The sequence below is a fragment of the Hippopotamus amphibius genome, chromosome 17 (assembly GCF_030028045.1).
Source record: "Hippopotamus amphibius kiboko isolate mHipAmp2 chromosome 17, mHipAmp2.hap2, whole genome shotgun sequence".
Classification (NCBI taxonomy): domain Eukaryota; kingdom Metazoa; phylum Chordata; class Mammalia; order Artiodactyla; family Hippopotamidae; genus Hippopotamus; species Hippopotamus amphibius.
In genome coordinates, this window is record NC_080202.1 from 21,113,158 (window position 1) to 21,139,431 (window position 26,274).

At 46.6% G+C, this 26,274-nt stretch overlaps 2 protein-coding genes and 1 long non-coding RNA gene across 3 annotated transcripts in view; 1 reads left to right on the forward strand and 2 right to left on the reverse strand.

Moving 5' to 3' along the window:
• The first annotated feature begins 720 nt into the window (after positions 1-720).
• Positions 721-26,274, forward strand: part of LOC130840545 (uncharacterized) — a 63,881-nt gene continuing 38,327 nt past the window's right edge. Inside the window, exon 1 of the long non-coding RNA XR_009050029.1 lies at positions 721-825. This is a non-coding gene — a long non-coding RNA (uncharacterized LOC130840545). The remainder of the gene's footprint in view (positions 826-26,274) is intronic.
• CCL16 (C-C motif chemokine ligand 16) lies at positions 4,524-8,856 on the reverse strand. The gene is made up of 3 exons (XM_057716160.1): positions 8,676-8,856; positions 5,923-6,043; positions 4,524-5,530 (listed from the first exon to the last, which is right to left on the reverse strand). The coding sequence occupies exons 1-3, from the start codon at positions 8,749-8,751 to the stop codon at positions 5,419-5,421; spliced, it is 309 nt and encodes a 102-aa protein (XP_057572143.1). The 5' UTR covers positions 8,752-8,856; the 3' UTR covers positions 4,524-5,418.
• Positions 11,328-14,993, reverse strand: LOC130840543 (C-C motif chemokine 14-like). The gene is made up of 3 exons (XM_057716161.1): positions 14,771-14,993; positions 11,989-12,103; positions 11,328-11,545 (listed from the first exon to the last, which is right to left on the reverse strand). The coding sequence occupies exons 1-3, from the start codon at positions 14,868-14,870 to the stop codon at positions 11,458-11,460; spliced, it is 303 nt and encodes a 100-aa protein (XP_057572144.1). The 5' UTR covers positions 14,871-14,993; the 3' UTR covers positions 11,328-11,457.

Consider the following 26,274-nt stretch of genomic DNA (forward strand, 5'->3'; position numbering starts at 1 on the left):
GAAATCTTGGTCCCATTCTACCCTTGTCCTGGGGGAGTTTCCTGCCTTCACCGGGGTTACAGACACATTTTCTAAACAATGGCTGTCTCCTCCATGAGAGGGATTCTTGTTCTCGCTGCTGAGAGAATAACAGCATTTTACTGCCACAGTAAGAGGCAGAGTTGGAATCTGAACCTGGATTTGTCTTCTGAGTGTGAAGCCAATGCTTTTTTTTTTTTAGTAGATGTATTTTATTTATTTACTTATTGGCCGTGTTGGGTCTTCATTGTTGCATGCAGGCTTTCTCTAGTTGTGGAGACTCTTTGCTGCGGTGTGCGGGCCTCTCATTGCAGTGACTTGTCTTGTTGTGGAGCGCAGGCTCCAGGGCACATGGGCTTCAGCAGTGGCAGCTCGTGGCTCTTGAGCGCTGGCTCAGTAGCTGTGGCGCACGGGCTTAGTTGCTCCGAGGCATGTGGGATCTTTCCGGACCAGGGATGGAACCCATAGTCCCTGCATTGGTAGGTGGATTCTTAACCACTGCGCCACCAGGGAAGTCCCGAGCCAATGCCTTTAAACCATTGCAGCAGCCGTGTCCCCCAGGTCCTCATTCAGGCTGCTGGCGACTCTCGGTGGTTACTCACACACCGGGGCATGCACATGTGTACTTTCTGTGGGGGAGATGCTTGCTTGCCTGGCCTGTCTCAGGGGGCTGCTCTGAAGACCACATACCATTTCTTACAGGTCAGCCAGAGCGAGCCGCAGGACAGCTGGTCATCTGGTCCAAGTCCTTGTGGGTGCTAGATGTACGCGCAAGGGGGCGTGCTGCCAGACCTCTTTCGACACCAGGTAAGATGCTCTTTGCACGGCCCAGAGCTGCTTCCTCACTTTCTTCCCTTCCTGTCCCACCCACTGGAACTCCATGTGGCTGTGTGTGGCCTTCACCCCTTTCTACTCCTTTCTCTGACAAAGGAGTGGAAACCGCACTATTCCATGCTTAATTGTCCACCCCCTCCTAGTCGATCACCAGTTCCACAAGGCTGACCGTCATGTAAGCTGTCTGGGCGTAGGTTCATGTGGGTGAGGTCTTCACTTCAGGATGATCAGGGCTGGGAGAGCCCTACATGTCAGGTCCTTCCTGTGTGTGTGTCTGCGTGCACGCACGTGAATGTTTAAAGCCAGACATTTATCTACCTTGAAAAGACTAGGAATAGCCTCCTTTAAAAACAATGGAGGGGAGGTCCCTGGGGGTCCAGTGGTTAGGGCTCTGCGCTTCCACTGTAGGGGGCACGGGTTCGATCCCTGGTCGGAGAACTAAGATCCTGCTTGGAGAGCAGCGTGGCCAAAAACAAAAAGTAGAAAACAAAAACAACCACAAAAAACAACTGAATGCTCCTGAGAGAAGTACTTTTGTTTCTGAACAACTAGGAGTTTCTGGCAAGCCTTATATTATGTTCTAGGATAAGAATTTGACTTTGTTTTTCTTTTCTTTTTTTTAAATAGATTATTTATTTATTTTTGGCTGCGTTGGGTCTTGGTTGCTGTGCACGGGCTTTCCCTAGCTGTGGTGAGTGGGGGCCACTCTTTGTTGTGGTCCACGGGCTTCTCCTTGTGGTGGCTTCTTGCTGCGGAGCGTGGGCTCTAGGTGCGAGGGCTTCAGTAGTTGTGGCTCATGGGCTCTAGAGGACAGGCTCAGTAGTTGTGGTGCACGGGATTAGTTGCTCTGCAGCACGTGGGATTTTCCCGAACCAGGGCTCATACCCGTGTCCCCTGTATTGGCAGGTGGATTCTTAACCACTGCACCACCAGGGAAGTCCTTGACTTTGTACATAGATTTTCAATTAGGTTTTGGACTGACATCTCAACGTTGAACTCCTCTGATAGACCAAAAAAAAAAAAAAAAAAAAAAGACAAATACTGACATTTCTGTTCAATTGAACTGTTCCAGCTTGCCAGAATCCTGGGCCTGGACTGTGCTTCCTGTTTTCAGCCTCGGCATATCCTTTAGGTCTTTGAACTCGGGTTCCCTGATTTGACCCTGGTGCTGGCTAAGGACTTTGAAACCTCTTGCTTGGGTGTACACACTGAACTTGGTCTGGCTCCTGTGTCAATCCAAGCCTTGCCACCCCTCTATGTTTACTCTGGCCACCCCTCTATGTTTACTCTGGCCCCAGCAAGCAAAGGTCCAGCCTGGCTATGTTGTATTTTTCAGTGATTCTGTCATCCCTGGACTGTGAGCTCCTGAAGGAAGTTGGGTCAAAGTTAGCTGTAAGCTCTCAGCTTTGATTGCAGGGACGGTGGAGAGAAATCCCTGGGTCCAGGAGCAGGAGCTCACAGCCTGGGAGGGATCAGAGCAGGTAGCACTGACCCCTGTGGGGGAACAAAGGGAGGGTCAGAGCCTCGGGCCCTTACCTGCCCTGAGCCCCTGCCTGGCCAGTGTGGTGATTGACAGGTCACTGCACAAGTTAAAGTGCTTTTGACACAAGTAACAGAAGCCAAGACCTGCTAACTCGGGCTCCTGTAAAGAAAAGGATGTACCCAGACACCCATGGATGGAGCAAAACAGGGTAGATACATACAATGGAATATCATTCAGGTCTGGAAAGGAATGAAATCCTGACAACATGGATAAATTTTGAAAACATTACGCTAAGTGAAATAAGCCAGTCACAAAAGGTCAAATACTATATGATTCTGAAACGAAGCATGCCCACCGCCCCCTGCCCCGTGCATGTCCCCAGCCTGCCTTTTATCTGTGGAAAAACTTTAGCCAAGGAGTAATTTTAATCAGAGAAGTGAGAAAATGCAGAAACAAAGGAAAACAGTCAAAGGTGACCAAATAATAATAGTTTAGTCACTTAGCAGAGTCAAGGACCTTTAGTTCCTTCTCAAGGTCTATAGACAATATTCTGAGCCATGTCCTGTGAGCTGTGTTATAGATACTGAAATTCCAACCAGGTGGAGAAGTTAACTACATGATGACCAGGCTGTAGCCAAGACATAAGCTGCCACAATTTCGAGAACTGGCCTCAAAGAAATGGAAACAAACTGACCCTGGAACTGAAGATTAACTGTACTTAAAACAATCAAGATGACGCTGATCAGACCACCCATGACCAGTTTCAAGATGACTATCAGAACTGACTGTGCTGGTTCTGCATGTAGCCCCCTCCCTCTATGAAAGCTCTTGCCCCCTGATTGTCGGGGGCGGGGAGTCAGCCTTTGGACAGGTGTCCACCCTCCTTCCCAGTTGCCGGCATCCAAAATAAGGCAAACTGTCCTTTCCACCAACCTGGCCTCTTTATTGGCTTGTGAGCCGTGAGCAGCCGGACCCCACCTTTGGTTGCAATTCCACTTATATGAGGGACCTTGAACAGTCAAGTTCATTGAGACATAAAGTAGAATAGTGGTTCCTAAGGGCTGGGGGGGAGGGAGGAGTGGGAAGTTGTTTACTGGGTACAAAGTTTTGGTTTGGGGTGATGAAAAAGTTCTGGAGATGGGTATTGGTGATGGTTGCACAGCAATGTGAAAGTACTTAATGCCACTGAATTGTACACTTAAACATGGTAAAAATGTTGTGTATGTTTTAACACACACAAACCGGAACTGACCTAAACCAACAAAAAGTTATTCCAGAGGTGCTAAATGCCACCATGGCCCTTTAGGGATTAACAAAACAAAACAAAACAAAACAGGAATAATGTGAAAAATGCTGGGCAGCTCATGGAACTGAAATTAGCCAAACCTCCAAGCCTCGAGTGGGGACAGGAAGTAGGGCAGCTCCAGGGGCTTCAGTGGATGAGTTCATAGACCTCTTCCCTTGGGACGATGCTCCAACAGCAACCAGTACTTGCTTCTTTGGTCTAAATTTCACCTCTCCAAGAGAGAATCTGGTTGGCCTGCTGGAGTCAGGTGGCCATCTGGGTAGATTGGTTTCAGTTGGGGTGGGCAGGCAGGAAGATGTAGTACCACTGGGGGTCACTGGAGGCAGGACAGGCATGGATCAGTTTATCAGAATCCAAGTCATTGGATGACCAGTCTTCAGAATGATCACTTCACCACATTTATTTGTTTCTCTAATTAAATAGCTTTAGTTGTCTGATTTTGTTTTGCCTTCACAACACCATTTTGGGGGAGTGTTGGATTTTGTCTGAGTCCCCTCCCTGTTGTTGTGCTGGGGACAGAGGGGTAGGGAGAAGGGGAGATTGAGTACATACGTCTGGCCTTGGTGCCATGTGAACTCTCTGGTCTCCCAAACTGACAAATTTCCCAGGGGAATATGGAGAAGTCCCTGAAAAAACTGAGATTAAGATTCTGCCACCCTAGCAGAAAAGAGGCAGAGAGTCAGAAATCAAGTTGGCAATAAAGGAAATTTTATTTGTTGAATGGTTGAGTTTTGGACCAAGATTTTTACCCCCAACCTTGCCTAATGCAAAGCTTCCCTTGCCGTGCAAAGCTTAGAGCAGGAGCTAGGGATTCACACCTCCTCTGTTGTTTTGGCACTCTGTACCTACATCACCCGGGGAAGACCAGATATTGGGGGAGACAGCAAAGCCTCTGCAACAGGGACAAAACTCACTAGCATTTGAATATTCCCACCCTGCCCTGCTAAGAAAAAAGTTATGTTTTAAAAGAAGCATAAAATAATAGAATAATAATAGAAAAATGAATAGAAGAAAAGAATAATATTTGTTGTTTCCAGATTTTGTGATGATGGCCATTCTGATCGGTGTGAGGTGATACCTCATTGTGGCTTTGACTTGCATTTCTCTGATGATTAGCGATGTTGAGTATCTTTTCATGTGTTTGTTGGCCATCTGTATGTCTTCTTTGGAGAAATGTCTATTTAGGTCTTCCGCCCATTTGTGGATTGGGTTATTTGCTTTTTTGGTATGAAGCTGCATGAGCTGCTTGTATATTTTGGAGGTTAATCCTTTGTCTGTTGTTTCGTAGGCAACTATTTTAGAAAAGAATAATAGAAGAAAAAAAGAGATCTAGAAAAGGGATAAGGGTGCACAGGAAAAGTCTAGAGTTCTGTGGGTCTCAATGAGTGAGAGGCCAGAAGTGGTCTGTCTGTTTGGAAGCTGGACATGATCATTTAGGATGGCTGGTGTGTTGCAGTGAGGTGAGGATCTGAAAGCAGAGCACGGAGGAGGGTGTGAAAGATGCTTTTCTGTGCATTAAGAATGTACCCCTGCTCTCCTCCCTTAACTTTGGCATTTCCTCCAGAGAATTGAGAATATATTTGAAACATTTTAAATTACTTTTTTGGATCACTTCCCTGCGTCTCTGAATGTTACTCTACGATTCAGACCACAAGGCTGCCTGTGTTTTCACAGGGTTATACCTTTCCCCCCCCAAACTTGGGCTCCCACTGAGGCCTGATCTCCATGGGGAGTTGAAGATCTGGGGTTGATCTTTCTCTGATCTAATAACATTAACCTAGACCAACTTCCTGGAGGGCCGCAAAGGAATCTTGGGATCCTTGATGTACTCTTGCACCCATTCGTTGTTGGGGTTGGTACAGATCTCTCGCTTCTTTTTGGTGATGAAGCTGTGGAGGCAGAGTTAGACTGTCATGGGCCATGGAGTAGGTTGGGGGTCCAGCCCACACTCCCCCACTTCTAGCTCACAGGGGGCTTACTCATGCCCCGTACCACCTCCCTAGGCCTCCCCTGTCTGGGTCCCCTCAGAAGGCTTCCCTCTCTGGCCTCTAGACCTCATCATCTCTTCATTCTGCCCCTTCCCCACTCAGCCTAGACCCTCAGGGTTGGGTTTCATCATGGCGGCCATTTCTTGGGCCACACAGCTATAGGTGGCAAAAGCGAAGACAAAACCCAGGCCCTTATCAGTGTTCCCCGGCTCTAGCATGGAGACTTGGTCCTGTGCACCCCAGCCTGGGCTCCCCTTCCATCTCCATAGAAACGTCTGCAGGGTGGTGCTTACATGATTGCTGGCAGGTAACAGTTGAGGGCCTTTCTGTATCCCACCACCACTTTTCTCGGCAGTACTTTCTCATTATACTTCAGGCAGCAGGTGGGTGAAGCGTTCACCGACTCAGGGATTTCTGAGGGAATGACATTGACAGCTGAGCCAAGGAGGCAGAGGGGGAGCCCGTGGCTGCCCACCTCCACCTCCCATCTCTCGCATTCCATTCTTCTGCTGGCAAAGCCATCTGTCAGCAGGGACTGATGGTAGCTTGATGGGTAACAGAGAAAGTGAAAAAGATGAACCCTGTAGAACCTTCAACCTCTGGACTGAGTTTCATCAAGTACAAGGGACTGGGGTATTCACATTTGCTGATGAACTTGACTTGGCAAACATGTATTGAGCTCCTATTACATGCTAAGGGGGTCAGAACATGAGGAAGACACAGTGATTACTCTTGTGTACCTTACAGACCCGTCTGGGTAAAAAGGAAAGTGAAAAGATAAACGCCACAATAGAATGTGGTCTGGGATAGAGTCGAATTTGACACAAGGTGCTATGGGAACAGAACAACCCAGCCTGGGTGGTTGAGGAAGAAGTCCCACAGCAGGTGGTGCCTGAGTTGATTCCTCAAGAAGGAGCAGGATTTAGGTAGACAGAGGGGTCGTGGGATCTGGAAGAAAGACATGTATGGAGGCCTGCGGTGGGGGAAGCCCAGGGTGTCTGGGAAGATGAAACAGTTCCAGGAGTCTGTGATGCAAGGTGGGAAGGATGATGTAGGAAGAGGGGATATTGAAGAGGGCAGGGAGGACCACACCCCTTCTGAGCTGTGGTCAGGAGCCTGGATTCTACGCTAGAGGCATCAGAGGGACTGAGGTCAGGGAGGAGGCTGAGATGGAGGGATGAACAGGAGATGTCAGGGCAGGAGGAAAAGGCTTGTATTTTGGCTTTGGAGTCAGACAGCTTGGGTTGGAGTCTTGACCAAGTGACTTGAATCATGGGCAAATTTCTTAAACTATCTGGATGTCTTCACCCTTTAAACAAAGGTAAAAATGTTACATCCTAGGATCATGGTGAGGATTAGTTGAGAAAATGCTTGCCAAGCCCTTAACTCAGGGTCTGACAGAGAAAGACTCAGTGCTTGTAATTAAGAGCTAATGGCTGGGGACTTCCCGGGTGGCACAGTGGTTAAGAATCTGCCTGCCAATGCAGGCGACATGGGTTTGATCCCTGGTCTGGGAAGATCCCACATGCTGTGGAGCCACTAAGCTCGTGTGCCACAACTACTGAGCCTGTGCTCTAGAGAGCCAGAGAGCAACAAGTGTTGAGCCTACATGCCACAACTACTGAAGCCTGCGTGCCTAGAGCCTGTGCTCTGCAACAAGAGAAGCCACTGCAATGAGAAGCCCATGCACCACAATGAAGAGTAGCCCCCACTTACAGTAACTAGAGAAAGCCCGCACGCGGCAATGAAGAAACAATGCAGCCAATAAATTAAAAAAAAAAAAAAAAAAAAAAGAGCTAATGGTTGGAAATGGCTGGAAATGGCTCTCTCCCCTTCTTTCTGACGTTCCCAGGATACCAGACTTAGTTGGTTGCTGGTGCTGTGTCTCCCTTGGGCTCCCCCACTGCTCATCAGTTGGGGATATCACCTCCCCCGGCCCCCAAGCCCGCAGAGTGCAAATCCCTGACCCTTGCTTCCAGCTGGTGGCAAAGCTTGAGACATCTCGAGAGCACCATTTGGCTGATCCACGCTTTGGGTGGGTCATTTTCTCTTCCTGCTTGACCTTCCAAAGGGCACTGTTGCCCCCTCCCACCCACCAGAGGCGCCTCTATCCACAGTGACCCTGGTTCTCAAGGCAACGTTTACAAAGACCAGGGGCATCCTGAGAGCATGTGGGCAGATTACATGGTGTGCGTGACCTTCGCTCTCCCGCGTGTTTACACAGGCAGAATCTAGCTAGGCCATATGCCAAGGGCAGCCTTAGGGAGAAAGGAAGGGGTAGGGCAGTTGAAGGCGGGTATGTAGAAGGCCTGAGTGCCTTGGTCCCTTCCCTGTCACCAGCCCTCATAAATGACGGTAGAGGCCTGGGTAGGGAGTGGGCAAAGCAAAGTGCTTTCTCCACGGGTCCCAAGCGCCCCATGGTTCCAAAACCTCTCAACCCCCTTCAACCCCTCTTCTCTTTCTACACCCTTTATTTAGCCCTAAGCTGGGGGAGGAGACAGGGGCCCAGAAATCTGCAAATGGCACGCGTGGGCATCCCACCGGGATTTCTTTTGGCTGCCATGATAGTCCCAGCAATCTACGACAGACACTGTGAGCAAGGGGTGTCTAGGTTCAGACTCCCCGTCCCTGGGCTTAGCCCCAAACATCACTCATTCCCAACTCCCTTCATCCTGCCGTCCCAGAGCATCTATAGCTTTTCTCATCCACTTGCCTTGCCTTCCTCATCATCGCATACATTTATTATCGTCTCTTCTGCTTCTTTCTTGGCTTTTCCTCTTAAATGATCATTCCCGCGGTCCGTCCTCAGGACTCCTGATGTAACCTCGACCCAGCTTCCTGCAACTGCCCAGTTCCAGGAGGATCTGGACCACAGCGCAGCTCTACTTACAAAGGGGAGAGTCTGGGGGCAGCAGCTCTGCATGCAGGAAGGGAGAGGCCCCGGGGAGCGGATGACAGAGACCTGACAGCACTCTGGGCGTCGCCTGGCTGCCTGTGGCCCCAATCCCTTTTCTCACGGCCGCCCTACAGGGACAGAGGGACTCACTTGGCTGGCTGTGAACAGCAGAAGTAATGGTGAGGATGAGGATGAAGAGAAAGAGGGCAGCCACAGAGACCTTCATCCTCTCAGTGGGGCAGTCGGGCTCCAGGGGAGGGTTGCACAGAGATGTCCTCCTTGCTGGTCATCCACGCTGGGCCCTCAGCTCTCTGGACTTTGACCACTTCAGAGCCGCTGGAGGAGGGGACACAACGGGCCTCCCTCGGCATGTGCTGAAAGGGAGGGCAGTGGAGGGCGGGGTCTGGCACAGGGTTGAATTCGGTAAGGTTTGTGTGAAGGAAAAAATGAGAGAAAGGGAAAGTGTGGAGAATGTGTGCTGTGTGTCAGCACCTTGCGTGCCCTATTTCACTTCATCCTCCCAGCGGGGAGTAGAGATTTTTCACTCCCAGTTTGCAAATGAGGCCACTGAGGCTTAAAGAGGTTAAATACATTGCCCAGGGTCACACGGGTAGGAGGCAGATAGGCAGCGCGGAAACCCAGATCCGTGTGGTTTCACCATGTTCCCTGCCCCCATCTCTATAATGGGGAAAGAGAAGGGAGGGTTCAACCGACCGTTTCCCCAGGTGATCGGTTTTTGGGAGGGCCAAAAGAAAGCAGGATTAGAGAGGGCACAGACTGCTGCAAGGGTAGGGTTTAGTGCCCTAGGAAATGGATGTCCGTGTGTTCCCCGCCCCCCCTTCTCATCCAAGGACACATGTTGGAGTTTACACTTTTTCTTGTCACAGATTATGCTACTAATACTCCCCCCACCCCCAAAGTGCCTGATCCTTGGGTCTCTGCTTGTTGCTGAGATGTTTGACTCATTTGCCGGTGTTCTCTTTTACGTCTGTGGACGTTGGACTGGGAACTAGTTTTAGCTCTAATCCGCTGATCCCTCCTGGGCGCCCTCAATGTGGGTTCGTCCAATCTGCCGCCATGGCCAATCATGGCCAACAGAGGGCGCGCCATCACTGTGAGTCTGACAACCTGCTTCCGGGTCCCAGAGTTCCAGCTTCTGCCGCCCCCACCTCCCACCCCGGCACTGGCTGAGCTGTACCCGTCCTCAGCATCTTCTTTCTTCAGACTGCCTCAGAACCCTGTCCCAGGCTGAAGGCAGCGTTCAGATAAGAAATGAAAGATAGAGGGGATTTTGCCTTTGATGCAGTGTGAGCTTTAGAGGCGTGAGGAAGTGTTTCAGGAGAAGGGAGTAGAGGGAGGCAGGGGCAAAAAAGGACTGTGAAGATCCTTGTGGGGCTTGCTGTTTGGCATGACTGCTCATAAATAGGGAAAAACAGAGAATGCAATTAGTCCTGGTAAGCTCAAGGCAGTTAGTGGTGGTGAAACTGTGGCTTTTTATGAGGGTAGGGAGGGTACTATGTGAGATGCACCGTTGACCTCTGTTTATGGAGGAGAGGAGGTCTGAGGAAGCCTACCATACCTTTAGTGTGCAGGCATCCTCTTGACCCTTGTCCGTGGAGGGCTGGAGGCCAGGGAGGGGTGGCCATAGTGCCTACACTGGATGTGCTCTTCCTCTTTGTATGCAGAGCTCCTTCTTGAATCTGGAAGATGGGTCTGAGAGCCTTTGGGGGCAGCTGAGTTTTATTCCTGGAGCATAAGCTTCCTCTTGATTCCTATCTCATCCCATCTATCCACCCATCTATCCACCCACCCACCCATCCAACCACCTACCATCCTCCCATCCATCCACCCACCCACCCACCCATCTATGCATGCATCCATGCATGCATCCATCCATCTATGCATTTATCCATCCATCCCTCCACCCATCCATTCATCCATGCCTCCATCCATCCATCCATCCATCCATCCAACCATCCATCCACCATCCATCCATCCATCCATCCATCCATCCATCCATCCATCCAACTGTGCATTCATCCATCCATCCCTCCACCAATCCATTCATCCATGCATCCATGCATCCATCCATCCATGCATCCATCCATCCATCCATGCATCCATCCATCCATCCACCCACCCATCCATCCACCCATCCATCCATCCATGAATCCATCCACCCATCCATCCACCATCCATCATCAATCCATCCCTTTCCTGAGCACATGGTGTGGGCCAGGCTTTTTGCTATACTTGTGCAGGACACAAAAATGAGTACAACAATATAATGCAATCTGATGTATGTAAGTGGATGGGGAAGAACGGGATAAAATATGTCCATGAGTCATTCCTATCCCTGCTGGCAGGGAACAAAGGCCTTGAGACCAGCAAAGAAAAAGACTATGGAGTTTGACTGCTTTAGAGAGGATTTTATGAAGATTTACCTGCAAAATCAGGTGATAATTCTTAGCTTCTCACTTGTGAAGCTTGGATAAGATAATGCACATAGACTGCTTAGCAGAGTGCTTAGAATATAGAAGGCACTACAAAAATGGTATCTGTTATTATTGTGGTTATTATTGTGTAAAGGTAGCCTTTACCCTGAATGTCTTCTTCACTTTCTGCTCACTTTCCCTCTACCTCCATCGCAGGCCTGACCCATTTTTTTGCACCAGGCTCTGGCCAAACTTCCGCAGAGCGATGCTTGAGGCTGAGAGTACCACCCTGAGCCAGGCTCACCAGTGTCCTCAAGCCTGCTGACGACGGGCAATGTAGTAGAAATGAATGAGGGCAGGGAAGGGCATGACTGGTCTTTAATTCAAGGCAGGGCAGCTCTCAGGAGGTGGCTGGGGGTGAGTTGGGAGTGGGGGCGGGGTTCAGCCCGGTCTCTTTAAATTCCGAGCTATGTCCTTCTCCACTACTGCTGGGTCACTCAGATATCCTCCAGCTCCTTGATATAGTCCTGGACCCAGTCATCGCTGGGTTTGGCACAGATTACACGGTGCTTTTTGGTGATGAAACTGTAGAACAAGAAGGGAGAAGGATGACAAACCAAGGGTCTGGCAGCCAGGAAGCAAGAGCCCATCCTCCCTTCCTCGCTAATTCCTCATCGGACCCAAACTGGTTCTCCTTCCTAGTTAGAGGCAGCCCAGGGCCAGCATCCTTTCTGAGAGACGCCCTTCATCCCCTCAGGGCCCCTAGACCCATCTAGGCTCAGTGTCCCCACCCAGGAATTATCCTCCTGCCTCCTCTTTCCCTCCCCCACACCTCCCCATCCATGGGGTCAGCTTCCTCCTGGCCCCAGCAGGCCCCAGACAGCCCAGAAGCCCCTAGTTTGCCCCCCAGCTGCCTCTCCCTATGTGGACATACCTGAGAAACATGCTGGGGGGCCCCCATTCTGTGTCCTCCCCCCAAGGCCCTGCTGGCTCCCTCTCCCTCAGTGTGGTATGTGGGTGCCACCTACATAATTCCAGGCTTGGAGCACTGACTGCCGGTCTCATAATAGCTTAAAATCCGCTGCCTTGGGACCACCCGGGTCGCGTAGTTGAAGCAGCACTCGGAGGGGTGGTAAGGTACTCCTGAGGAGAAAGCACAGAAGGAAGGTGAGATCAGGACACTTGTTAAAGGCAACAGCTGCTGGGATGGTGCAGTGGTAAAGACTCCGCCTGCCAGTGCAGGGGACACAGATTCGATCCCTGGTCCAGTGGAAGATACCACATGTGGAGGAGCAACTAAGCCTGTGTGCCACAACTACTGAGCCCGTGAGCCGCAAACACTGAAGCCCAGGTGCCTAGAGCCGGTGCTCTGCAATAAGAGAAGTCACCGTGATGAGAAGCCCATGCACCGCAATGAAGAGTAGCCCCTGCTCGCCACAACTAGGCAAAGCCTGCACACACAGCAGTGAAGACCCAATGCAGCCAGAAAAAAAAAAAAAAAAAAAAAGGCTACAACTGCTGACTGCCTTTGCAACCTGAGGGTGAAGGAGGGAAGGAAGAGGGGGACAGCCCCCAGAATATGGAAAGAGGGCTGTAGAAAAACTCAGTCCTCAGGTCTCCCTCTCAGACCATTCCCCCCGGCTCCTCTTTCCCTCCTCCTTCATCAGTGATCTCCCTGCTTCCCATTCTCCTGCTTCCCATTTTCCACCCCCCAGCCCCTACCCCAGAAGGACTGGCTGATGACTTTGAACCCCGGATGGAAGAGTAGCAAAGCCCAGGTCTCAGTGAGCACATGCCATCCCTGGGGGCAGCTAGCAGAGATGCTCCAAAGAGGAGGGATATTGGGAAGAAATCCCAATAGGGATTGGGATGCATGCCATTTGGGAATGCAGACCTCCCCTCCCCCTCCCCCCCATACTGCCCATGTCCCCACTGAACCCATGCCCTGCAAAGAGGGCAGGATGCCCACACCAAACCCCACAGACAATGGCCAGGGGGCCAGGACCCCCAGATCTAGCCCCACCTCGCCTCTGCTGGCTTTGCACCCATCACCCCTGAGTCCCTCCTCAGTGTCCCCATCTGTGAGTGAGGCGGTTGACTGGATTGGTGGTTTTTACATAGAGCCTCCTGGAGGCACTGATGCACTTGGGAGTTGAGTCTTGGGTATAAGACTCCATCAGCTTTTTTTTTCTGTTTTACATTTAGGGCCTCCTGTGTAAGATTTTGCTTGAAGAAAAGTTTCCTGACCTAAAACAATTTTTAAAAAAAATCACTGTAGTTTTCAGTTATTTTTTGATTCTGAAATTTCATGGCTCTTAGAGGAGGTGCAAGAGAGTGACAGCAAAGATTGAATTATGGGGGTAGCAGGAAGGGTGTTTCAGATCAAGGGCCCTGCAGTTATAGGGTGCAGTGATTGGGGCTGTGCAGTTATGTGACCAACCTGGACAGAAATGTGGGTGTGCACAGCAATAGGCTTGGGGTCACCGAGGGTGGCCGCGTGCTTGGGTGGAAAGGGAAGGGCTGCTCCTCTTATTTAGCACCATTCCCAGCAGCATCCTTACTCCCAGAAGAGTGGATTAAGGGACCCCCTGGTCCCCGGGAACCACTGCCACTCCATTCCTCTGAGCTGCCTGAGTGACTTCTCAGAGAGGCAAAGCAAACTGTCCAGATTCCATCAACTTTAGTCTAACTTGATTTCAACAAACTTTTATGTCTCCCTTCAGTTTCTGAAAAGGAAATGAGGTAAAATTGCAGAGTGAGGAACAGTTTTGGTTGTCTGTAAAGGCAGCTCATCCTAAGAAATAAGCTGAAAAAATGTGGCCTAGGGGACTCCCCAACTGTCGCATTTCCCCCTACCACATAACTAAGCGATGCTGCACTCATGGGGTAGGGCGGACCCTGGAAGCAGCCTGGGCCCAAATCCCAGAAGGTAAATGGACACAGTGGCCTTGAGAGGCTCCAGACACTGTTCCTCAGTCTCCCTGGGGATAATGGCCCCATGTGGGATGGACTGGTCTTCTGCTTAATGGCAAAGAGGGACGAATTGAGGGAGTGAAGGGATAGCCTGGCCTCACCGCATGGCATCGGAAGGAAGCAGACTGGTCCTAGGCAGGCTGAGGTCCTGGGCAGGCTGTTTAAGAAGACACCAGACCTTATATTCGAGGGTGAGTCAAAAATTATCCGCACTCCGGTTATTTTAAAACTTCTGTTGGCCGCACCACCAGAGTGTGGATAATTTTTGACTCACCCTCGTACATATGATGGAATACTACTCAGCCGTAAAGAAAGAACAAAAATTTGACGTTTGCAGCAACACGGATGGACTTGGAGGGCATTATGCTAAGGGAAATAAGTCAGACAGAGAAAGACAAATAACTATGATATCCCTTACATGCGGAATCTAAAAAATAAAATAAACTAGTGAATATAACAAAAAAGAAGCAGACTCAGAGATATAGAGGACAAACTAGTGGTTACCAGTGGGGAAAGGGAAGCAGGGAGGGGCAAAGTAGGGGTAGGGGATTAAGAGGTACAAACTATTAGGTATAAAACAAGTTGCGAGGATATATTGCACAACACTGGGAACACCGTCGATATTTTATAACTATAAATGGAATATAACCTTTTAAAACTGTGAACCACTATATTGCACACCTGTAAGTTATATCTCACTGTATAGCAACGATGCTTCAATAGCACAAAAAAGAAGACACCAGACCTCCTCCTAGAGCCCCTTTCTCCTCGTATCCCCAGCAACCCTACTCGTGCTTGTTTCCCCACAAGAACCAGGTTGGAAGGTGTTGCACTCACCTGAATAGGTTTCGGTGTCGGACCCCAGGGTGACGGTGATGACGAGGGGGAGAGGGAGGAGGAGGAGAAGGAGGGAGATGGCTGCCATGGAGACCTTCATCTTCCTGCGGAGGGAGCAGCTGCAGGAGGAGAACTGGCCTGGTAGGCACTTCGGAGGCTCCTGGGCCGGGGGAGTTTTGGGAAGTGTTCATCAAGGCAAAATATTTCCTTTAAATAAGGGAACTAAGATTTCAAAGGGAAGTAGGAAGCAGTAGATTCCTCAGCAATTTCATATCCTGCCCGTTTGTTGAGGGTGGAGTGAAGGAAGCATGGAGAGCGGAGATTTCAGGGAGGAAATTGACCTCTGTCCCCAGCGGGAATAGGTTTAACTCTTTGATATAAGCCCTTAGTCTTAGGAAGACCACAAGCACAGGGGTAGGGGAGACTGGCTCAGATGTAGCAAAAGATCTCAAGGCTGGGATGTGACCTGGGCCCAACTCTGGTTCCAGGCCTCAGAACAAGGTTGTGTGGGGGCTGGAGATTGGAGGGGATTTGGAGTAACAAGATGAGGTCTGGAGTCCCCCACGTCAGGTCTAGGAAATCCTCACTTAAGCGCTTCAGCAGAACCTTTGGTTCCCAACCTCATCCCCATCCCTTCACTGTCCCCTGGGGTGAAGAAGTGCCTTGGTGCTCAGCAGACAATTTATTTACCAAGCATTATATTTCAGGGGTTGCTATACACACTAGCCGCTATCCCAAACGCTTCATGAATATCAGCCCCTTTAAGCCTTGTATCAGCAGTTGAGGAAACTGAGGCACAAAAGCATCCAAAACTCCCCCAAGCTTTGACAGCTGACAAGTGGAATCGGGCTTCAAGCTCAAGCAGCCTGGCTCCCAAGTCTGTATTCTTAATCACTCTGCCGTGGAGGAGAAACACCAGGGCCCCGGCCAAGCTGTCTCTAAAAACGTCCTGCCTGGCTTGGCTTCTCTATAAAACCTTTAGTTTGAGACCTGAGTTCAAGGAGTGGAGCCCTTTGGGACCTTCACCCAGTTTCTGACTGCCATAACAGACAAGCTTGATGGGACCCTAGAAAATGCCCCATTCAGGCTTGGCTAGCAGGTTTCATCGATTAGTAGTGGACTGGCGCTCCGTGTTGAAAACTGCTCTGAGGCCATGTCCGTGCATCACGTGACTGACGTGCTTTCTGGGAAGGTGCAGCTTGCGTGCCCTCCATTTTCCATCCTTAGATGCGTCTAAACAGTCCATTTACTGAGGAGGAATTGGGGCCCAGGAAGGGCCAGAGACGTGCTCATGTTCACGAAATGATCTGGATGCAGGACAGACCCACCTCTTCACCCTCTCAGTCCAGTGGTCTTGTCCGTGCTCTTCCTGGGGGCACTTGCCCCCTTCTTCTTGCTGTTGTGATTAGAAAGCTGTTTCCATCTTCTCTCCTCCACTCATCAGGGCAGGGCAGGCCTAGCAGATAGCAAGTGATCAGTTCAATGTATGTTTTAGAAGAAGGATGAATTGAGCTGGTCTAAGTATGTATATCTCACAGGAAACAGCAGACTTCTCACGCTTCAGTGCCAAGACAGTCATTTATTTGAAATTTTCTGTATGTGTTGTCCATAATAACACCATGTAAACTCCTCAAGTGATAACAACTTTCGTTAGGAACAATCTAAGGAAACAAGCTGTTTCTGGGAAGCATGTGAGTTGGGAAGAAATAACAATTACCTCTTTGTTTTTGTGGAGATTAGCCTACCTGCCAAGTTGTTGCTAGGATCTTTACAGGAAAGTCCTGTATTTTTCAAGCAGTTACTGAGTTCCTACCTACAATAGTCTGGATATGCTCATTGCTATAATAAACGACCCCTAAATTTCAGGGGACTCATTAAATGAAGGTTTCTTTCTTGCTCATGTCACCGTCCCATGTGGGCCAGCAGTGGGATGAGGGTGTGTGTTTCGGGGAAGGCTGTTTCACGCACCCATTCAGGGACCAAGACTTCTTCTATCTTGTGATGCCACCATTTTCCACAAGAGGCCTCCACGTTTGCCACCGAGGGGGAGAAGAGAGGGGCGGGCAGGTTTCTTTGGCTCAGTTCTGCAGATAGCATAAGTCACTTTCACTTACACTCCATGGCCAAAGTGAAGTCACCCGGCCCCACCTTAATGACGAAGGTAAGGAAAATACAGATCATCCGTTTGCCCAGCGGGAAGAGAGCATGGGTTTAGTGACCACGTCACTTCTTTGCCTTCATATTATGGGCTAGGCTTGGAGGTGACCCTGACTTCAGAGGACTCATGGCTTGAAGAGGGACTCAAAAAAGTCAATGAAAATTGCAAAACAGTGGGATGAATGGACTTTGGTGACAACATAATCAGAGACCTTAAAGGTTCTCCTGTTGCCCACTGGTGAGTATGCAGTGTCTGTTTATAAAATGTTCAAAATGTTTCTCAAAGCAACACGTATGCACTGATTTAAAAAAATTGAATAATACGGAAAGGGTGGGTGGGACCCTTAATATGTTTATTTCTTTACTACATCGCCTGTATGTTGATAAATCTTCCGGCCCCACTGGCCTCAACTAAGTAGGTTATGCCCTCTGTCCCACACCAAGAGAAAAGGGAATGAGTTATATTACTTTTAAAATCTTTTTTTTTTTTAACTTAAAAATTTTTTTCTATGGTTCTAAAAGTGAAATAGTACAAATCTGGATTTTTTTTTTTTTGCAACTTGAAGGCACATATTTTTCTAGCTATTTTGCACTTCTAAGATTTTTACTTTTAAAAATTTGAAATTGGTTGTCAGACTTATTTAGCCATATTTAAACTTTTCCCAATTGTATATTTCTTTTATAATGAAGTAGCTTCTATAAACTTCATCATGAAAAAAATCAGGAATTAACACAAGTCAAGAACCGGACCATTTTGCTGTTTGTCCTTGAAAAGACAGTGAAGATTCATTTTTTTCCCCCAAATCTTTGAAATTATTTTTTGGTTACCAAAGAAATATGTACTTTATATAAAAGTTGCAAATAATGCTGACGTTACAATGTCTAGAGTGAGAGTTCCTCTTCCAGTTTCCACTCCACCCTGCAGTCTCAGCATTACCTGGGAACTTGGTGGAAATGCTGATTCTTTGTCCTATGTAGTCCTACTGAATCAGAATTTCTGTTTTGTTTTTTTTTTTTTCTTTCCTAAATTTATTTATTTATTGGCTGCCTTGGGTCTTTGTTCCTGCAGGCGGGCTTTCTCTAGTTGCGGTGAGCAGGGGCCACTCCTCGTTGCGGTACATGGGCTCCTCATTGCAGTGGCCTCTCTTGTTGCAGAGCACGGGTTCTAGGTGCACGGGCTTCAGGAGTTGCAGCACACGGGCTCAATAGTTGTGGCTCATGGGCTCCAGAGCATGGGCTCAGCAGTTGTGGTGCATGGGCTTACTTGCTCCGCGGCACGTGGGATCTTCCCGGAGCAGGGATCGAACCCATGTCCCCGGCATTGGCAGGTGGATTCTTAACCACTGCACCACCAGGAAAGTCCCGGAATTTCTGTGTTTTGACAAGCCCTCCAGGTGATTCTTGTGCATGCTAAATTTCAGAAGCTCTGATCTATAGCACAGCTTCCTAGCTGGTGTACTTTACTAAGTTGGTCTCTTCAGCCCTTGGGCACCCCGACTGGGCTGGGGGAGGCCAGAGTCCCAGGCGGGTTGCCCCCCAGTACAAAGAACCTCATCGTTTTAATCCAGTGTTGTATGATAATTTAGAGATTTAGTGATGAATTAGATATGATTCTTACACACAGATGTCATATCTTAGTCTTATTTTCAGTCTTCTCTATATCCTGAAAAGTTTTTATTTTTTTACTTTGTTGATGGAATTTTATTAAAGTCTTGGAATAAGTCATTGGACAAAGGGGGTTAATGACAGTTGAATAACACTGCAAGCTCATACAAGGCAGTGATTTTGTCCTTTTCACCCTACTTTTCCCCAGTGCCTAAAAGAGTGCTTGACATATAATAGGAGTTCAGAAACTAGTTACTTAATAAATATTCTAACTTTATGAAAGTCACTGTAACATGCTCTCCTCTTATATATTGAAATATACTTGAAGGGGAGCAATTGAGTTTGTTTTGGTCTCTTGGTTTTCCTAATTCCTGCCACAATGTATAACATAAAGTAGTCATGCAATCATTATCTGTTTGAGTGATGATAAGTATGTGTTTCTGGATTCCAGGGAAAGGGAGAGAGGAGCTCTGGCTGGGATAGTGAGGGAAGGTTTTATGGGGGCATCTAAATTGAACCTTGCAAGATGGGTTGAGTTTTGCTGGAAAGGTTGAGAGGAGGGGCATTTCTGGTAGAAGCACCACAGAAAGAAAGGAAGCAAAAGAGAACATGTTTTTGAGGAACTGAGAAAAGAGAGTATTATGCAATTGACCTAACATAACAAACATGCCATTGTCTCCTCAAAGAACTCAGAGAACCGCTGTGATTGACCAGACGCTTGGTCAGGAAGGAAAGTCTGTTTCCATCCCCCACTCCTTTTCAGCTGCTAATGTCATGACCCAAAGCCCTGATCAGGAGACACCTGGCCCTCTAGTCCACGCTGCTCAGGTGGTCTGTGCTCGCCCTTTCACTCCACTGAGCTAAAGGCTCAACCAGCCAGAGAACCCAATGCAACCACACACATTGCCCTCAGGCCTAGCGTTGTTTTAATCCAGTAACTCTGAAATCTTCAAGCCTCTGAAACAAAAACTCAGCGGAGGAGCCAAAGACTGCTTTTGCCACCACAAGTAATGAGAGCAACAGGAAAGATTGTAAGTGGATCAAAATATAGGCCAGAACCTGAGCGTTTGCCACTTTCCCCTCCCCCAACTCCATTGAAATGACAGAATAAATATGAAAATACAAAAATTATTAAAAATAAATTCATAGTAGTAGCAGAGAATCAGAAAAGATGACAGAAAGCTGACCATAAGGTGAGAAACTTCTGTTCTACATAAAGGACCTTCATCAACTCAATGGCAAAACACAAGACAGCTGAAAAACCTGTATCCTCACATAGGTGACAAGAAGAGATCATTGAGAAAATATTTCCCCAACAGGAACCCAAAGATGAGAGTCGGGGGGTGTTGGGAGAAGAAGCTTGGGTCCAAAGAGGAAGCTAGGACCTTGCCCGTCCCCACTTTAGGACAGTCAGAGGTTTGCCCCAGTATAAAGCTGCAAGCACAGTTCTCTAAATAAAGAAGAACATACGCTGTAAAGGCCTATATGGGAAAAGAATCTAAAAAAGAGTGGATATATGAATATGTAGAACAGATTCACTTTGCTCTATACCTGAAACTAATACAACATTGTAAATCAATTATACCCCAATAAAAATAAAAAAAAAAAGAAGGGTATCTGCTATGGGAGTCTTCCAGAGGAGACCATGGGCCAGAGAGAGAATTGGGCTGTGCCCTGCGTAACTTCTGGTGAAAGACAAGAAGGCCCACCCCTCTCCGCCTCCTAGAAGTGAAGCTCTCTGACAACCTCTGAAAGCCCGACTGGTCCCACCCCTCCTTCCTTTTCACTCGCCACAGCCAGGGCCCCGAGGATCAGAATCTGCATTTACAAGTAGGGAACTAGGGGTTTCCACTTATGCTGGGAAACAAGAAATGCATCCCTGGAGGAGTAAAATACATGAAGGCACTCTTTCCCTTCATTGATCCACCAGCTAGCTTTCTACCCACACCTCCTTGAGCTCCTAGGACCACCTGCCTAAGAATCATCTGTAACGCTTGTTTACAGTGTATGTGTCTGTGCTTTGCCCTGACCCCCATCATCTCCTGCCCATCCCCCCACTCCCAAATGATGGAGTCTATTTTTTTGGTTATATTCACAAGTTTGTTATATTTTTTACATTCCACATATAAGTGATATCACACAGTAATTTGTCTTTCTCTGTCTGCATTATTTCATTTAGCATAATACCCTCCCAGTTCATCCATGTTGTTGCAAATGTCAAAAACATCATTCTTTTTTATGGCTGAGTAGTATTCCTTTGCGTGTGTGTGTGTGTGTGTGTGTGTGTGTGTGTGTGTGTGTGTGTGTATCTTCTTTATCCATTCATCTGTTGATGGACACTTAGGTTACTTCAATATCTTGGCAATTGTAAATAACGCTGTGGGACATTAGGGGGGCATCTATCTTTTCGAATTAGTGTTTTCATTTTTTTCAGATATATATCCAGCAGTGGGTATTGTTGATTTTGGTTTGCTAGTATTTTGTTGAGGATTTTTCATCTATGAACATCAGTGGTGTTGGCCTGTAATTTTCTTTCTTTGTGATATCTTTAGTTTTGGTATCAGGGTAATGCTGGCCTCATAGAATGAGTATGGGAGTGTTCCTTCCTCTGCAATTTTTGGAATAGTTTGAGATGGAGAGATGCTAACTCTTCTCTAAATGTTTGGTAGGATTTACCTGGTCCTGGACTTTTGTTTGTTGGGAGCTTTTAAATTACTGATTCAATTTCATTACTGAGGAACTCCCCTGGCAGTCCAGTGGTTAAGACTTCACCTTCCAATGCTGGGGTGTGGTTTGATCCCTGGTCGGGGAGCTAAGATCCCACGTGCCTTATGGCCAAAAACCAAAACATAAAACAGAAGCAATATGGTAACAAATTCAATAGTCTTTAAAAATGGTCCACATCAAAAAGATCTTAAAAAAAATTTGTTATTGGTATTGGTCTGTTTATATTTTCTATTTCTTCCTGGTTCACTCGTGGGAGATTGTACATTTCTAAGAATTTCTCCATTTCTTCTAGGTTGTTTGTTTTTAATGGCATATAGTTTTTTTTATAGTAGTCTCTTTTGATCCTTTGTATTTCTGTAGTTTCAGTTGTAACCTCTTTTTCATTTCTGATTTTATTGATTTGGGCCCTCTCTTATTTTTTCTTGAAAAATCTGGATAAAGGTTTTTCAATGTTTTTAATCTTTTCAAAGAACCAGCTCTTAGTTTCATTGATCTTTTCTATTTTTTTTTAGTCTCTATTTCGCTATTTCTGCTGTGATCCTTATGATTTCTTTCTTTCTACTACCTTTGGGTTTTGTTTGTTCTTTTTTTTCTATTTTCTTTAACTTTAACGTTAGGTTGTTTATAGATATTTTCTCTTGTTTCCTAAGGTAAGCTTGTGTTGCTAGAAACTGAACTGCTTTTGCTGTGTCTCATATGTCCTGGATTGTCTTGTTTTCATTTTCATTTGTCTCTATGTATTTTTTGATTTTTTCTTTTGATTTCTTCAGTAATCCATTGGCTGTTTAGTAGCATGTTGTTTGGCCTCCATGTGTTTGTGTTTTTTGCAGGTTTTTTTCTTGTAGTTGATTTCTAGTCCTATAGCATTGTGGTTGGAAAAGATGTTTGATATGATTTCAGTTTCCTTAAATTTAATGAGTCTTATTTTGTGGCCTAGCATGTGATCTATTCTGGAAAATGTTCTGTGTGCACTTGAAAGAATGTGTTCTGCATTTGAATGGAATGTTCTCTATATCTATCTATGTCTATGTCTATGTCTATGTCTATATCTATATCTATTAGGTCTAATGTGTCATTTATGGCCAGTGCTTCCTTGTTGATTTTCTGTTTGGATGGTCTGTCTGTTGATGTAATTGGGATGTTAAAATTTCCTACTATTATTGTATTACTGTCAATTTCTTCCTTTATATCCATTAATATTTGCTTTATTGATTTAGGTGATCCTATATTGGATGCTTATATATTTATAATTGTTTATATCTTCTTCTTGGATTAATCCCTTGATCATCGGGTAGTGTCCTTCTTTGTCTCTTGTAACAGTCTTTATTTTAAAGTCTGTTTTGTATAGGTATTGCTACCCTGGCTTTCTTTTGATTTCCATTTGTGTGGAACACTTTTTCCCATATCCTCACTTTCAATCTGTGTGTGTCTTTAGATCTGAAGTGGGTCTCTTGTAGACAGCATATGTACAGATCTTGTTTTTGTATCCATTTGGCCACTCTGTGTGTTTTGAATTGGAGCATTTAGTCCATTTACATTTAAAGTAATTATTGATATGTATCTTCTTATTTCAAATTTGTTAATTGTTTTGGGGTTGTTTGGTTGGTCTTTTTTGTTCCTTCTTGTCTTGTTCTCTTTCCTTGTGATTTGATGACTATCTTTAGTTTTATGTTTGGATTCCTTTTTCTTTTGTGTGTGTGTATACCTATTACAGAGTTTTGGTTTGTGGTTACTATGAGGTTTTTATATAGCAATGTATATATGTACACATGATTGTTTTAAGTTGCTGATCTCTCATTTCAAATGCATTTTAAAACCCTGCATTTGTACTCTTCACCCCTCATGATTACTGATTTTGATATTGTATTTTACATCTAAATGTTTTGTTTATCCCTTAACTGCTTATTGTGGATATAGATGATTTTACTACTTTTGTCTTTTAACCTTCCTACTAGCTTTGTACGTGGTTGATTTACTACCTTTACTATATATTTTCATTTACGGATGAGCTATTTCCTTTCATAATTTTCTTTTCTTTTCCTTTCATAATTTTAATGTTTCTAGTTGTGGCCTTTTCTTTTTCACTTAGAGATGTCTCTTTAACATTTCTTGTAAAGCTGGTTTGGTGGTGCTGAACTCTTTTAGCTTTTGCTAAAAAGCTAAAGGTTTTGGGCTTTCCATCAAATCTGCGTAAGAGTCTTTCTGATAGAGTATTCTTATTTGTAGGTATTTCCCTTTCATTACTTTAAATATATTGTGTCACTCCCTTAAATATATTGTGTCACTCCCTTCTGGCCTGTAGAGTTTCTGCTGAAAAGTCAGCTAATAGCCTTATGGGAGTTTCCTTGTATGTTGTTTGTTACTTTTCCTTTGCTGCTTTTGTTTTTTAAAATACATTTTTAAAGTTTATTTTCATGATGTTTATTTTGTTTTTGTAATTTTCAGGTGTCAATAAATTTCTCCCTGGACATCCTGGTTGAAATTCCACCCTTGACTATTCCAATGTACTCTTTTTTTTTTCTTTTTCTTTTTTTCAGTCATGCTGCACAGCATGCAGGATCTTAGTTCCCTGGCCAGGGATTGAACCCACGTCCCCTGCAGTGGAAGCATGAAGTCTTAACCCCTGGACTGCCAAGGATATCCCCCTTTGCTGCTTTTAATATATTCTCTTTATCTTTAAATTTAAATTATCAGTACTAATCTTTGATATTAATTATTAATAAATTATCAAATATCAATGTCTTTGTGTGTTCCTCTTTGGTTAATCCTGTGTGGGACTTTCTGTGCTTCCTGGACTTGGATATTTGCTTTCTTTCCCAGGTTAGGGACATTTTCAACTATTATGTCTTCAAATATGTTCTCAGCCCCTTTCTCTTGCTTTTTATCCCCTGGGACCCCATAATGTGAATATTTGTGTGCTTGATGTTGTCCCAGAGGTCTCTTAAACATTTCTTTTCTTTTTTCTTTTTTTCTGTTCAGCATCAATTATTTGCCCTACTCTCTTCTAGCTGGCTGATCCATTCCTCTGTATCACTTAGTCTACTGTTAATTCCTTCTAGATTCCTTCTAGTGTGTTTTTCATTTCTGTTGTATTCTTCATCTCTTTTTGGATTTTCTTTATATTTTCTAACTCTTTGTTAAAGACTTCTCACTTCTTGCTCTGTGCATCCATTCTTCTCCCAGGTTCTTTGGTCATCTTTACAATTGCTATCCTGAACTCTTTCTTGGATAGTTGCCTGTCTCCACCTCACTTAGTTCTTCTTCTGAGGTTTTAATCTTATTCCTTTGTCTGATGCATGTTCCTCTGTCACCTCATTTCGCCTAAGTTACTGTTTGTATTTTTATGTATCTAGTACGTGAGTTATATTTCTTAACCTTGGAGAAGTGGCCTTCTTCTTCAATGGTGTCCTGTGCATCCCAACAGTGCCCCTCTCATTACCCAAGCTGTATGTTCTAGGGGTTCCCCCTATGAGGGCTGTGTGGTTCCTTCTGTTGTGGCAGGCTATGTGAGTGGTCTGGTAGGCTTAGCTGGCCCTGGTCTATTTGTTTGCCAGGCTCTGCCTTGTATGGATGCTGTTGGCTGCTGATTAGAGGGGCTGGTCACAAGGCAGCTGATTGCAGAGCTCCAGGGGGCCCTAGGGCTAGTGCTGGCTCACTGGTGGGCAGAGTCAGGATCTAGAAGACTCCAGGGTGTTATCTGCCTACTGGTGGGCCAAGCCAGGTCTTAGGGTTAGTGCCAGACTACTGGCAGGCAGAGCCGGATCCTGGAGTCTGGTTGCAGGGCTCAGGGGTCTCAGGGCTGGTGTCAGATCACTTTTGGGGGGTGGGGAGGTATAATTCCTGACACAATTGGGTATGATATCCAGGTGGTCCCAAAGCTTGTGTTGGCCTGCTAGTGGGCAGGATTAAGGCCCAGCTGATCCCAAGGTAGGGTCTGGCCTCTTGGTGGGCAGCTTGGTTTTATAGGCTGTAGGATTGTGGTTTTCTTGCATCTGGTATCTGCTCCTGGTGGGTGAGTCTTGTCCAGAGGCTGAAGCAGGCTTCCTGGAGGGCAGGGCCAGAGCCCTGGGGATTCTGGGGCTGTTGTCTGCCCGCTGGTGAGTAGAGCTGGGTTCTGGGCTTCTGGTGGGTAGGGCCATGTCCAGAGGTAGCTGTGGGCTCAGGGGGTCTTAAGGTAGCCTGTCTTCTGATGGTGGGGCTGTGTTCCCACCCAGTTACTGGCTTGGCTTGAGGTGTCCCAGCAGTGGTGCCTACAAGCTATGGGGCCAGGGCAGGGCTGGATCCTGGGGCAATAAGCTAGAGGGAATATTCCACAATGGTGCCCACCAGCACCAGTGTCCACGTGGTAGAAGGAGCTCCCAAGGATAGCTGCTGCCAGTGTCTATATCCCCAGGGTGAGCTGCAGTTGCCTTCTGCCTCTCTGGTAGACTCTCCAAGACGAGTAGGTAGGTTTGAGCCAGGCTCTTATCAAATTATTGCTTTTGCTTTGGGTCCCAAAGTGTGTGAGATTTTGTATGTGCCCTTTAAGGGTAAAATCTCTATTTCCCCCAGTTTTCCGGGACTGCCAAAATTAAGTCCTGCTGGCCTTCAAAGCCAGATGCTCTGGGGGCTTGTCTTCCCTTTGCAGCCCTCCCTGGGCTGGGCAGCCTGACATGGGGCTAAGACCTCTCACTCCTGTGGGAGAACCTCTGCAATGTAATTATTCTCCAGTCTGTGGGTCACCTTCCAGGGAGTGTGGGACTTGACCATATCACGAGTCTTCCCCGCTACCCATCTTTTTGTGGTTCCTTCTTTATGTCTTTAGTTGTAGAAGATATTTTCTGGTAGCTTCTGTTTTTTGTTTTTGTGAGTTTGTGTTTGTTTGTTTCATTGATAGTTGTTCTGCAAATAATTGTGATTTTTGTGTGCTTGTGAGAAGAGGTGAGGTCAGGGTCTTTCTACTCTGCCATCTTGGCCTGGAAAAATCTTAAACACTTTTTTGGAATGAAAAAACGAGTTGTTGTTTAGAATTCAGT

Excerpts from the sequence above, each read along its gene's own strand:
- CCL16 (XM_057716160.1), bottom strand. The coding sequence starts at position 8,751 with ATGAAGGTCTCTGTGGCTGCCCTCTTTCTCTTCATCCTCATCCTCACC. Across the intron at positions 6,044-8,675 it reads TGCTGTTCACAGCCAGCCAA|AAATCCCTGAGTCGGTGAAC; the intron begins GTGAGTCCCTCT and ends TCATTCCCTCAG. Across the intron at positions 5,531-5,922 it reads TGTTACCTGCCAGCAATCAT|CTTCATCACCAAAAAGAAGC; the intron begins GTAAGCACCACC and ends CTGCCTCCACAG.
- LOC130840543 (XM_057716161.1), bottom strand. The coding sequence starts at position 14,870 with ATGAAGGTCTCCATGGCAGCCATCTCCCTCCTTCTCCTCCTCCTCCCT. Across the intron at positions 12,104-14,770 it reads CGACACCGAAACCTATTCAG|GAGTACCTTACCACCCCTCC; the intron begins GTGAGTGCAACA and ends CTTTCTCCTCAG. Across the intron at positions 11,546-11,988 it reads TGCTCCAAGCCTGGAATTAT|TTTCATCACCAAAAAGCACC; the intron begins GTAGGTGGCACC and ends CTTGTTCTACAG.